Source organism: Acyrthosiphon pisum, chromosome A2, assembly GCF_005508785.2.
Source record: "Acyrthosiphon pisum isolate AL4f chromosome A2, pea_aphid_22Mar2018_4r6ur, whole genome shotgun sequence".
NCBI lineage: Eukaryota > Metazoa > Arthropoda > Insecta > Hemiptera > Aphididae > Acyrthosiphon > Acyrthosiphon pisum.
In genome coordinates, this window is record NC_042495.1 from 100,239,138 (window position 1) to 100,252,739 (window position 13,602).

Consider the following 13,602-nt stretch of genomic DNA (forward strand, 5'->3'; position numbering starts at 1 on the left):
TGTATGGTTACTTTCACGCGAGGTTTCCTCGACCCATTAGGTGAATCTTGGACACGCGATGTGCCAGTATAATATTATTATCACGACATTCAGTCGTGGCTGAGCGACACGAAAATAATATAATCCAAAACGAAGCCGCAGCTGCTAATCGTACATGCGCTGCACGTTTCCTAAAAAAAATTGTATGTGTGCCGAATGAAAACGGCCGCTTAAGATCGCCGTCGGTCAATCGAATATTATCGTAAATTTATCGGCGTTGCGCAGTTAAGATCAGTTTCCGCTTTTTTCACATCACACTTTTTGTTTTTCAATCACCCACATTAGTAAAGACTTCAAAAATAGTTACTTCCTGAAAATATTAATAATATTACGAGGACGTCGCACTGCATAAGTTTACTCCGTCTCACACGCGTTTTACGTGTCAAATTTTTGTTCATAGGTTTCAATACTGTGCTGTTAGTTTTGACATTAGAGTGAATTGACTCATCATCAAACTTTTAAGATAAGAACATTATCAGTGTTCGCTTGTTTGTTTTTTACGATATTTTAATTTTTAAGTGAGTTATTAGTATGTAAAATATTAATATTTGAAAATGCTCATAATTCACTTCCTACGTCTAGCTGCCTACCTAAAAAAAACCAATTAAAATACATGTTATTAATTACCTTATTTTTGGTGACTAGGTGAAAAAGCTGTGTTATAGAATATCAATCTTTATATTCAATAAAAATAAATATATTTTAATATAGTCATAAAAAGTATAATACTGTATAGTGTGTACTTGGTTAACATATTTTGTTTAATAATGAGGTATTTTATTTAAGAAAAAATATTTTTGTTTTTGTTGGTATTTATAAATACTTTGTTTTCAGATTTTAAAACGCTTTTAATGCCACCAAAAATCTGCACCACGCCAGCGGGCTCGGGCGGTTCTATGATTTATACATATTTTATAAAATATATATAGGTATATTATATTATTATAATAACTCTCGCTCTCGTAATGATAATACATACCTATTGGCTATTATTAAGCATGTACGTAACATAATACATTTTATGTTAATATAATCGTATTCCAACACGTTAGGTATTATTTCAGCGCCAGCTTGTTTTTTCATTTTTTTATTAAATCATATTAATATAATATAATATTGTATTAATTATTATGGATCAAAGTCTTTGTATACAACTAAAGTTTAAAACACTTAAATACTTGCATTGCATAACGTGTGAAATTGTTATTCCAAAATAATATTCAACCGAGCGGATTCGAAATATTTTAACTAAAAAAAATTGACAATAGAATTTGAAAAATTCAGCAATGGATAAATTAATAACAAAAGCCGTTTAAAAATTATTCAAGTAAAAAACTAGTCATAATAGAGTTCGACGAAATATCAGTTCCTACGTTTATAATACAATTCGTAAATAATTATCTTTCGCTATAATGTACTGCATATTAGTCATTACGTTGATTATTTTTTAAATTATTACAATTTTAAAATTACGTAATTTATGTGGATTTATTTATAATGTTATCATTATATACGTATTGAAAAATAATAAATAATATACTTAACGGAAATAAAAAAAAAATAACAGTATGATAACGGACATTGGTGAAATGCTTTACGGACGCTGAATTAATGAGGGTGGTGACTAACCACCGAATACCTACACAATGACGTTCGCCATTCGATATACCGTGCAAATAGTAATAAAAATAATAACAATAATTACGACGCTCAATGGTCCGTCGCGTCGTTCATTGGTAAAAGAAAAAAACCGTTTGAAACGATACCTATTACTATCACTGCAATAATTATTATTATTATTATCATCATCGTCTCGATCGCGGTCTGAGCACGTGAGCAACCATTACTACAGTGCTTGCTATGACGCGACAATGATAATAATAATTACTATGTTCAATGTTATATTTAGTTATTATAACACTGACCCAGTCGTCGAAAACGGACGTGGAGTATCGTTGTTGTCGGTCTCGTATCGGTCTAGTATACAGACGAAAAACATAATATTCGAGTATAAAAAAAAAAAAAAAAACATTATTATTATATTACGACGAATGCGGTTTTCCGTTGGGTGACGTGCCAATTAAGAGCTAGCGCCAACGACCCCGTGACACTGTAATAATATAATGATAATGGTAATAATATTATTATGTACCTTCGGTGCAGTCGTTGACCCAGTGACGGCTGTACACCAGAAGAAGCTACTTCCGCGTGTTTCCGATACGCCGCCGGTCGCGTCACGATATTATTTTATGATCGGAAAACGGACGACATAAATTTATATTATGAACGCGTGTGCGAGCTCATAAACCGGTAGATACCTATGGGCAATCTTATGTGAGGCCGTGGAAGTTTTACGAATCATTATTATGATTATGCCGGCGAAAAACCTTTGAAACAAACATCAAATAAAATATAAGAACAAGACTGTTATTATTCGTGACGGACACACTATATAACGAGAACGCAGTAAAATATATTTTATCGTTTACGAAATTCCTCGTGGGTACCGACGAGAATAAATCAATTCTAACAATTAATACTATATAGATCTATATTTTGTTTTGAATCTACGATGAACGGAATGAAATTATAATAGTTATGTATTTCTTCTTTTTTTCTTTTTATTATAAATTACAGAAAAAGTGTTAAAAATACACTAATACAATATACTTTCATTAAATTGGCCCAAATATTTTCAATCAGCACAAAATTTCACCGGCCCTACGGGGATCATCCACCCACCATCCTCATAATAATATATTTCGAAGTGAAACTTCTTTATGGAGGGTACAACGCCGAAAATTGTGCAACGACATTGTATTATGCTCACTCACATATATACCAACTAAATTTGAAAAAAACATTTTATTTTTCTCAAAATGGTCACTTGAAGCGTATTTCATTTCACGCCTATGGATAATATTATCACTATTGGCAAGATTCGTAAATCTAAAATATTGAAATCATTTTTAGGGTTGGATAGGAAGATTTATGAGGGGGCTATGATTCTACATTATTATAAGATACCTATATAAGATTTCCGTCAATGGTTTCTAACCGTCCCGTCATGTCTGTGCCGCAGGTCGACTGCAACGTAATCTGCGTGGACTGGGAGGCCGGGGCGATCATACCCAACTACGTGCGGGCCGCGGCCAACACCCGGCTGGTCGGAAAACAGGTGGCCATGCTCATCTCCGGTCTGGCGACCAAGGCGAACCTTCCCATAGAGAACGTGCACTTGATCGGCTTCAGCCTTGGCGCGCACGCGGCCGGTTACGCCGGTGCCGAGCTGAAGAACCTGAGCAGGATCACGGGTCTGGACCCGGCAGGACCGCTGTTCGAGAACCAGGACCCCAAGACCCGGTTAGACTCGACGGACGCCAAGTTCGTGGACGTGATCCACTCCAACGGCGAGAACCTCATTCTGGGAGGCCTGGGCGCTTGGCAGCCCATGGGTCACGTGGACTACTATCCGAACGGTGGACGAATGCAGAAGGGCTGCTCCAACCTGTTCGTGGGTGCCGTCACCGACATCATTTGGTGTGAGTATACTTATACATCATTTTTGTAATAACATTTTCAATGCAGGATATCCGTCCCTGGTACAAATGCATCCTCAAGTGTGTTATTAGTGACTATAAGGGCCTTATAATGGAGGAGATTAATGTAAAATCGATTTTGTTATTATTTTTTTTTTTTTTTTTGACTTAAGCCCGGCGATTATAGCCTTTAGCTGTTGTAGGGGTTATTAACTGTAGTTGGTAAGGTTGGCACGGTAACGTGTTGTTAGGGTTGTTATGGTAGATAAGCAAACATGCGTGTATGTGTGTCAAGGTTTTTACTACTACTATGGTGGTCACCCATCCGGGAAGCTGCTGACGTTACTTACTCTCAGTCGCATTGCGCGTCTGGTAGCAGCCAGCGCACCTCACCTAGCCACTATTATTATTAGGTACCTACAATATACTTATATACAATTGTCAAATCGAAAGAAGAGATGTGCCTACCTTCCTACTTAAATTTGTGGTTCTCAACATTTTTTATCACGATGAAACTGACTTAAATCCAATTAAAATTCAACACACATAAATCATCAAGACAAAGAGTATAATAAAATTCGTAGATAAAACTAAAATTCAAAAAATGTATCTAACAATTTTTTGGGTGACACACATCACACACCGGTTATGAACTACACAAATCAATATTGCCTACCTGTTTGAATACTATCATAATGACCCAGTCGTTTTCTATCATTTATATTAAAGACAAGCGATAATTATTATTACCGGCACTTAAAATTGAAATTTGCTCATAGATGTATAGTTTATAACTTTTCAGCCCTTTCATGTTTATATAACTTAGGTAAATTTAAACACGGGAAAATTGTTGGCGTCTTCTTAGGTGCTATAATACTTGATGATATGTTATTTTTCTTTAATTTTAGTCTAAATTTCACTGTAATGACGAATGATTGTATTTATGAATATTGAGTAACAATGTTTTTCTCGACTCTTATTCTTCTGCAGATAGACAGACTACGACACACCCTTATTCATATATACATCACGTCTTTGTAGAAACTCGCCACTATAATGTCCAAGTCAAACATATCGCACCTTTTTTTAAGATTTGTTTTATTTTTTTATAGATATGTGAAAAAGGATTGTTTTTTATTGTTATTATTACAATGCTTTTATTGTACATTACGCACTGTCTGTGTTACAAAAACATAACGCTCTTATAAAATATATATGTATAGGTACCTATGTAGGTAATTTATTATTACATTTTAGAAAAATTGTTGTTATTACTACAGTGTGCGATAAATCTTTTGAATTTATCTTGATACAGATAACTTGGATTCGTATGACACATATTCTCACTAAATTTTGTTTACGACATGGGTTAATAATAATAACACGTCTTGAGAAAATCACAGTCATACGGTTATATTACAATTTAATTTAGTGCATAAATTAAAACTGCAGCAGTATAATATAATATATAATATACTTGAACGGGTTGCATTCCAGAAAAAGAATTTAATTTAAAGAAAAAAGACTCAGGGGGCTATATATGCTTTGGCCCGTTACTTATTGGGGTTGACTGATAACCGGTTTACCTCATAATAATATACATATAGGTATAACGACCTTTTATATTTTATTATACCATAACGTAATAAATTTACACGGCTCGCGATTAACTGCAGATGCAGCTGCATATAGGTGTCTAGACACCCCTGTGGGAAAATGTATGTGCATTAACCACCAGTCACCACTAAATATTATTAGAACGGACTTAAAATCGTCCGATCTAAGATTCACTTGTTTTCGTATAGTAAGCAAAAACGCGTATAATATGTTACGCTAGTGTAGGTTAAACTGGTATATCGACGAGACTAACTCGATAATAAATGTTATTATAACGCGCAATTGGTTTTTTTTCTTAACGTCATTATTAATAATCTGCCATTTGTAAAAAAAAAATTACACGTAATAAAAAACTCCAGAAGTGTATTATAATATACAGACATTCTATACTGTCTTATTATAATGATAATATTATCGTAAACGTTCGCTACTACAGCTGAGAATTCGTAAAAATAATTTTATCCACAACATTAAACCCACTGACCCGTATAAAAATATTGAACACGTTGGGTAGGTAGGTATATAGTAGTTCTCTACTAGCTGCTGGTCGGCTGAAACCTCGTTTTATACGCGTTTTTTATGTATACTTAATGTGTTTTACTTGACGGGTCATTATAATAATAATTCTTAACGTACCTATCTATACACGCAATTGAATAGATGCATCGACTTAGGGTTTCCGCGTTTACCGTTATACCATATTATCATTATTATTATATTTTGTTTACGCGTGTTTTTAAATCCTCTCGATTTTCGTAAATATTATAAACACGGTACTATATACTTACCTACCTATATTTCTGGTCACTGAACAATATCATAGCGTTCCGGCTCCATATCATTATTGTATACATTGTACACCACCCACCCACCTGCGCCTGTGAAAGTATGTTTTTTTTTTTTTTGTCGAATTCAAAAACCGATTGTATGCAAATACGCAACGTTCGATGGGAGTTGTGTTTTGTAAGCACGGTTACGATTTTACGACCGTTATATTTTCTACTCGTCCCAAATATTAATAACTCTTACGATTTGACACAGACATAAGACGCAGCAGTGTGTTATTTATCGCCGCCTGCATTCGGCCACGACACGCGTAGTATGATCGTCACGAACCTGTAAAACGATCATAACGATGCTCATTGCGATATTATTTTTAGCTATATTATTATAATCATGCTATCGTGGTACTATCCACAGCGTATAGAATATTACGTTTAACTTATTCCGCGTTATTATTATTGTGATATTATATAGGCGGACGCGAAATTTCATCATTAAACCCAAAAAAATATGCAGTAATACCTAATAATAATATATAACTAACCTGGAGACTGTGCAACTACGTTTATTTAACGAAATCTCGCTACGACTGATGTGTTTAACTGCATTATTATAATATTGCTCGGATTCGTTAAATACACCCATAACGAAACGAACGATAGATGTACGGGTGGGTGCGTTCCGAGCCAACTATATGCAGCCAACAAACTATTTCGTTTTTTTTTTTAATATAATCGTATCTGATTTCGATTATTACTACCTACTCCAAGTCGTGCGGCCAACTGTCACAACTAATAATAATAATATAACATTACCCTTGCCCAACATTATGCTGCAGTTGCGTGTCCAAATCTATATACCTAGTCAATTACACGTACCTATTATAATAATAATATACATTTCAGGCCATTGGCGTAACAGTTTTTTAGCAAAGCTCCAGAAACCCTCAGATTTAACACCGGCTCGAAATCACAAAATACACGACTGCCTCTATTATAGTCGACTACTGATCCAATAACAATAAATTACACCTGATCGTATAAAAATAACGCGACGTCGATATTAAAAATAGTTGCGAGTTCCAAAATATTAAATGGTATAGTAATAATAATAATAATAATAATAATATGGATAATGGTACCTAGGGCACTCGTTTACATATTATGATTACGTAAATATTTGGTTACAGATGTTTTCTCAATACATTGCATATAAATTATTATAATATAACGATCGTAGTATTACATAACAATAAAATAATAATTATGTAGGCTCCTTAACCTAAACCAATCTGTGCTAAGTTTTATGCACAAAAAACTGTACCTACATAGCGTTGTGAGTTTTTAAATTCTTAAAAATAATATGTTTTCAGCTTTGTCAGAATGAATATTTTTGTGTACCATTGTGATAGTTAATATTATAATTTTAGGTGGTAGGGGTAGATTTGCATTTTGGCACACCCGCTTAATTGCCACTGCAGTTGTGCAGGACCAGCCACTATCACGCCTTTACATATTTAAAGCCAACGGCGCCGATTTCTAAAGTTAAAATTGGCGGTTCAAGTGACCAATAATTAAATAATTCAAACTCATAGAGATGGAGTGTAATAAATATTACATAAATTATGTATCCAATGGTTAAAATTAAATTATTATTATACTTGTACTTTTGTATATTATAATATCTAAGCTATTATATTTTTTTTTTCTTAAAGTTAATCTCGTAGTATTCTTAAGTGAAATGCCCCATTACATATTATTAAAAAAAAAAAAAAAAAAAAACGATTTATATTAATATTATAATGTCTTAACCATAAATAGCGTAAATAGCGTGGCCTAACAAAAATATTTTCTGAGCTACGTAATTTCTTGTATACTAGTAATCTGATATTTTGAATAATAAGTCTGATTTTACTATAAAAATATGGTTAATTTTCATATGACAAACTTTGGTGAAACTTATATTAGGTATTTTGTGTATAGTAATGCCCTACCAAAAAAATGCACCACATTATGACGTTAAAAAAAAAAATAAATTTTTTATTTAAAATTGGGGACCTCCACCTAGCTCATACCTATATAGTAAAAAGACACATTGTTGTTCTTACTTGGACATTGCCTATAAAGAGATAATATTATAATAACCATTGTTATTATAAATCTACGCGTGTATAGATTTTGTGTGTGATTTTTACACTGAGCCAGTTGCAATAAGGCGCACGTCAAATGTTATAAAATCATTATCAGTAATATTTCTCAACATCGCCTGCCAGTCTCACCGACAATGCCCGATGAATTTCACCATCGCCAGCTGTATCCACATAACGATATCATAATGTCTCGTTGTTTCGACCGAATTTATATTAGTAATAATAATATGACATGCGTTGGATTTCAGCTGCGCCCGAAGTGTACGGCAGGAGCCTGTGCAATCACCGGAGGGCGTACAAGTTCTTCACGGACAGCGTGTCGCCGAGCTGCGCTTTCCCGGCCGTGCCGTGCGAGTCGTACGAGAAGTTTCTGGAGGGCGAGTGCTTCCCGTGCAAGGACAAGTCCAAGTGCGGCAACATGGGATACCACTCGGACAAGTCTCCGGGCCGCGGCAAAATGTACCTGCTGACGAGGGACGAGGAACCGTTTTGTGGTAAATATCATAACGAAATCGCTGTAGACAATTTAGCTGGTTTGTTAGGAATTTCTTTATCGAGGGACGCGTGCACAAGTCGGTGTGTGAATCGACCGTGGCTACGATATTATGTCCGTGGTCGTCCGTAACAAATAATCTCCAAAGGTCACAGGGCATTCAATATAGTTAAAAAGTTAACTATCTTTTTTTTAAATTTTTAACGTAACCAGTTCGTTCGTTTTCTGATTCACTTAATAACTTAACTAGTTTGATTGACTGTAGCATTGATTTTTTCAGTTGATTTCAAAATCACCCGTATCGAGTTAATATAGAAAATGTTTCTGAAAGGTTTGGTTTTGACGATTTTATAAGCATTAATTATTGCTATAAACACTGTATTAAATAAAAATAATCCAACACTCTAATAGGTAATAATAACAATAATAGTACTATAATATTTCTGATTTGTTTCCTGATAAAATAGTAGGGATAGGCACAAAATAGTAAATACCCTTTAAATAAATACATTCCATGTAGGTACTAATTAAAAAAGCGGATTAACTGTTTTTAAAACATAGTTGAGTTGATATTTTTTCAATATTAATTTCGAACTTAACCAGTTAAATGTATATATGTTAACTATTAACTTCTAAGTTAACGATCTTATGTTCTAATAGTAAATTTAATTTTCGTGTCAATTAATTGTATTAACTTGCCAACCTTTTCTAATTGGACGATAACTATGAAAATAATGTATTATACCTGCAATATACCACAATTGCGGTCGTTGCGTTTACTCATAGCGCCGACATAATAGCCCAGAGGTTCCGTATCAATATCATTATTATGGTACAGAAACTACGGACACATAATGACGTGTTGTTGTGGCTTCGGCAAATTTAATCGAATTGTGTGCGTATGAGGTCAAGCAGAAGTCATTGTGATAAGCGACGTGCCGTTGATTATTTCAATATTATCATAATAATATTTGATTGAGATATCGATAGGTATAATATGGTAATATTTTATGGTGCGTTTATTATTGTATACCGGTAAAATATTAAGACCGACAGAATAAACATAGTACGACCAATGAAATCGTTTCTCGACGTGATACGGTCTGGGCTAGACATCACTACATCAGTAATATATAACGTATTATAGTCTGTAGACAATCGACGACACCGTGTGTGATATAATTATAACATTTTAATTAAAATGTCCGACACCTGAGTACTCGTTAAACGGGTCTCCCGGCCACGACGAAACAGACGAGTATAGTATAGAAGATGAGAGATTATAGAACCGTAATATATAAAACAATATTGTTATTTTCATCAGATTATTATTTTACGAGTTTAAATTGTTACGTAACGAATAATTATGTCGTAAAATTACGTTAAAAAGTGTTTGTTTTTAGTTCACAGTTTCTGTGTTATTATGCATTTGGATATAATACGCATAGAAAGGGAACCGTACCTAACAATAATTCGGAAGTATTTTATGCGCGGATTTCGTGACAGCTTCAGAACTAACCGTTTTTTAATTTTAATATTGTGTTTGCTTAATTATTATTTCGATTTAATGATGACATGTGCTACGCAGGTACACATAACCAGTTCGGTTTCGGTACAAAATTTAGAAGGTCTTATGTTTCTATGCTTACATGCGAAACGATCGTCCTCGTTTATTTTACCAACCCAAAATTCACATAATGTGTAGAATATCTCACAATCCTGTGCACAATAATATAGTTTTTGTTATAATTATAATATTGTACAGGCACAGTTCAAAATAAACACCGTCAAAATCGATCGATATTGAAAATAACGTGTTTGATAATGTAAAGTAAATTAATTATCTTCATCGCGAAAAAAAACTACAACTTGCCGACTTCACTATATAACATTTTATATATTATATATATTTTTTTTACATAGTTTATATAGGAAGTGGTATAATATAATATTCATGTGTTAGGTTCCTACTATTTAATACTAAAAATGTATAATTTAACTATAATACGTTGATTCATAATATCACGCGATAATTCTATACCTACCGAATAAGCGTTTTCTAAACTTTTATGATTTAATCAATGTAAATAATTTTGATTCGGTTAATTTATTAAAATTCGTGTTGGTTATACGAAAAAATTCTGAAACAGTGAATATAATACAATCACATACCGCCATGATACATATATTATTAAAAGCAAGTCCCCTCCCCCCCAAAAGGCTTATTTGAAATGAGAGCTGAGCTACAGTCGATCCCATCTCGGCCTACTCAGTTCACCCGAGACTCTGGTCACTATTTCGAGTTCAGATAATATTATGATAATGCATGATACATCGACTTTTTAAAGACTATGATATTGCAACTTTGACGTTGAATCTTTTAATTTTTAAAAAACCTCGACGTACTATAAATACTCTTTAATAAACTATTATTACTGTAATTTATTGTTAAAGTTATTCAAAATATTTATTTTATTTTATTTCCTCGGAATTATTATAGCGCACCAATACATAGTCAAAATCCACAACTCTCCTAGTGCGTTGCCTGTGGTCAGCTACGGCAAAATACAAGTTGTTCTGTTCGGTCAACTCGATATAAACGAAACGTTTACCATCACGAAGTAAGTATACTAACGTCCGATAAATAAATATTGCGTATAATATTATTATTATACCTAAAATAACGTACGTGCGTTTCCTTCTCCACGCGTAGGTAATAATAATAATTAAGAAATACGTCAAGTCCGAACGGAATGGGACCGATGGCGTGTTTGGTTTTGCGATTTACCGTCCTACGTAGGTACTTTCCATTTTCACAAGTCACAAGCAGGTGTCAAAATCCGCAATAGGGAGTGTTATATACCCCTGCCCAGCCCCTGACCCGTTTATCAGTAACTGTTTTAGAGTACCTACCTATTAAAAAAAAAAAAAAAAAATGTTACACATAAGATTAATATTTTCCCACCTTGGATGATAATTGATAACATTTTCACACATTGTGATTGTCGTAGCAAAGACGACGCGGCGCTTTCTGTGGGCGAGACGATGAAAAAGATCATCGTGCCACATCCCGCTCTGCAGGGCTTCAACAGGGTTCAGATCACGTACACAGCTTACAAAGGATGGCTGTCAAATGGTCTGTCCAAGTGGAGTATCGATAAGTTCATACTGACCGACAGTTACGGCAATAGGTAATAATAAACGAAAACATAATAATAATATCCGTCTAAATAGAATAAAGTAATAATTATGATAAAACCAAGTGTCGAAAATAATACTATGGAAAAATAACTCAAATGCACAAAAACACGACGACGTATACCGAAGTCAATTATTTTAATGATGACTTGACCACTTTTTTGTTGTTTATAAATTATAATAAGTGTATTAAGGTCGTCGCTGGTATTTATTTATTAGACATTTTATAAACTCAATATCTGGTTTAATTTGTTTATCAAATGTATTGCAATATAATGTACTATTTACCACGATTTTAACGCTGTTTTAAATCATATTATGCAGCCAATCCGTTTGCCAGAGGGGCCTGGTCATGCAGTCAGAGGTGTCCGTCGTGTTGCCTCTATATCCGGGCGATTGCAACCTGCCTGAACTGATGCTGCAGATCAACGTAAGAAAACGATGACAATTATTATTATTATTATTAATATAGTTTTATTATGGTATTATCTTAAGACTTTTCGACAAATCAATGTCATTTGCCTCCCGACACTGCCATTGTTGTAGACATTGACGATTAGCAAGAGCCCTACGATGCCGAACAGATAATGTTAAATTAACAATAATATTTGATACAGCTACGTAATAGCATTGGTCACGATGTAATATCGTTTCCTGTACTGACAGCTGTAGGGTTCGGAGGTGGGTTTTTTTTTCAAACTATACCAAAACAAGTTTAAGATAATATGTACATTGAACATTTCCTTAAAGATTAATAACTACGTGTGGTAACATTTATTTCAAATTTAAATTTACATTAATTTATTCTAAATGGTCGAACGTTTTGTTTGGAAATAAATCATTAGAATAATGTATTGTCATATTCAAAAACCTACAGACAATAAGTCTATTCGTTTTCAAGTGTTTAAAATTTATAATGCACGCAGCGTCGCTGGATACCACATAGAAAAACAGAACGAAAAAAGGTCCAATAAAAATGAAACATATTATTATATCAAACGTTCGTTACGTATCCGCGATCGAATTTTTCAATAATTTCAAATTATTAAATGCTTTTTCCACAACATAAAATTATAACGAAAATATACAGATTAACGCTGTTTACAATTATTGGACGTATTTACAGCAATACAGTTGCTACAGTGTGGTTTGCAAATGCATTTTAGGCGGATTGCTTATCTCGACCAAATTAGTAAGTTCACAAATAGATACCCTATTTGCCAGTGACCACTGAGCTACGATAAAACCGAGATACACCGAAGCAGCGCCAAATTGTATGTTTGTTTATTTTTTCCCGGGCGGGGTCACGCCTATAGTATGCATACTAGCTTGCTGTATTAAATACAATTCAAAGAGTACATTAAATTGTGATATAGTATATCGCATACACTACCTATATTATACATACATTGTGTATGAATGCATAATATTAAAACCTAAATAAAGTACTTATAGTAAAGGTATAGTATTTTTGAAAAAAATTGCATATTTATTGAATAATACCGATAGAACATCAAGTAAAAGGGTTTATCTGGTAGCCTCGCGTGCGACCGTAAAGCCGAAAACTGGTGACATAAGCGTGTGATGTGTAACAGAGCAATTTTTTCGTACCCTGGCTGTAACAAGAGTTCGGTCTGATCATGCACTTTAGTAGTTTTTAAGTATACATACCTAACAGTGGCGGATCCAGGGCTTAATTTTGGGAGGGGCATGGGGGGGAAAAAGTACAAAAAGTTACAAAATTGACTACAAATTGACTAAACACAGTGTAAAACAAAGGAAAA

The 13,602-nt window shown here is 33.8% G+C and overlaps 1 protein-coding gene across 1 annotated transcript in view; it reads left to right on the forward strand.

The window, feature by feature from the left end:
- LOC100158740 overlaps positions 1-13,602 on the forward strand; it is a 45,644-nt gene that overhangs the window by 27,798 nt on the left and 4,244 nt on the right. Inside the window, exons 6-10 of the mRNA XM_001944521.5 lie at positions 3,122-3,581; positions 8,376-8,621; positions 11,121-11,241; positions 11,632-11,811; positions 12,143-12,248. Of these exons, the coding sequence (XP_001944556.1) occupies positions 3,122-3,581; positions 8,376-8,621; positions 11,121-11,241; positions 11,632-11,811; positions 12,143-12,248 (1,113 nt within the window). The remainder of the gene's footprint in view (positions 1-3,121; positions 3,582-8,375; positions 8,622-11,120; positions 11,242-11,631; positions 11,812-12,142; positions 12,249-13,602) is intronic.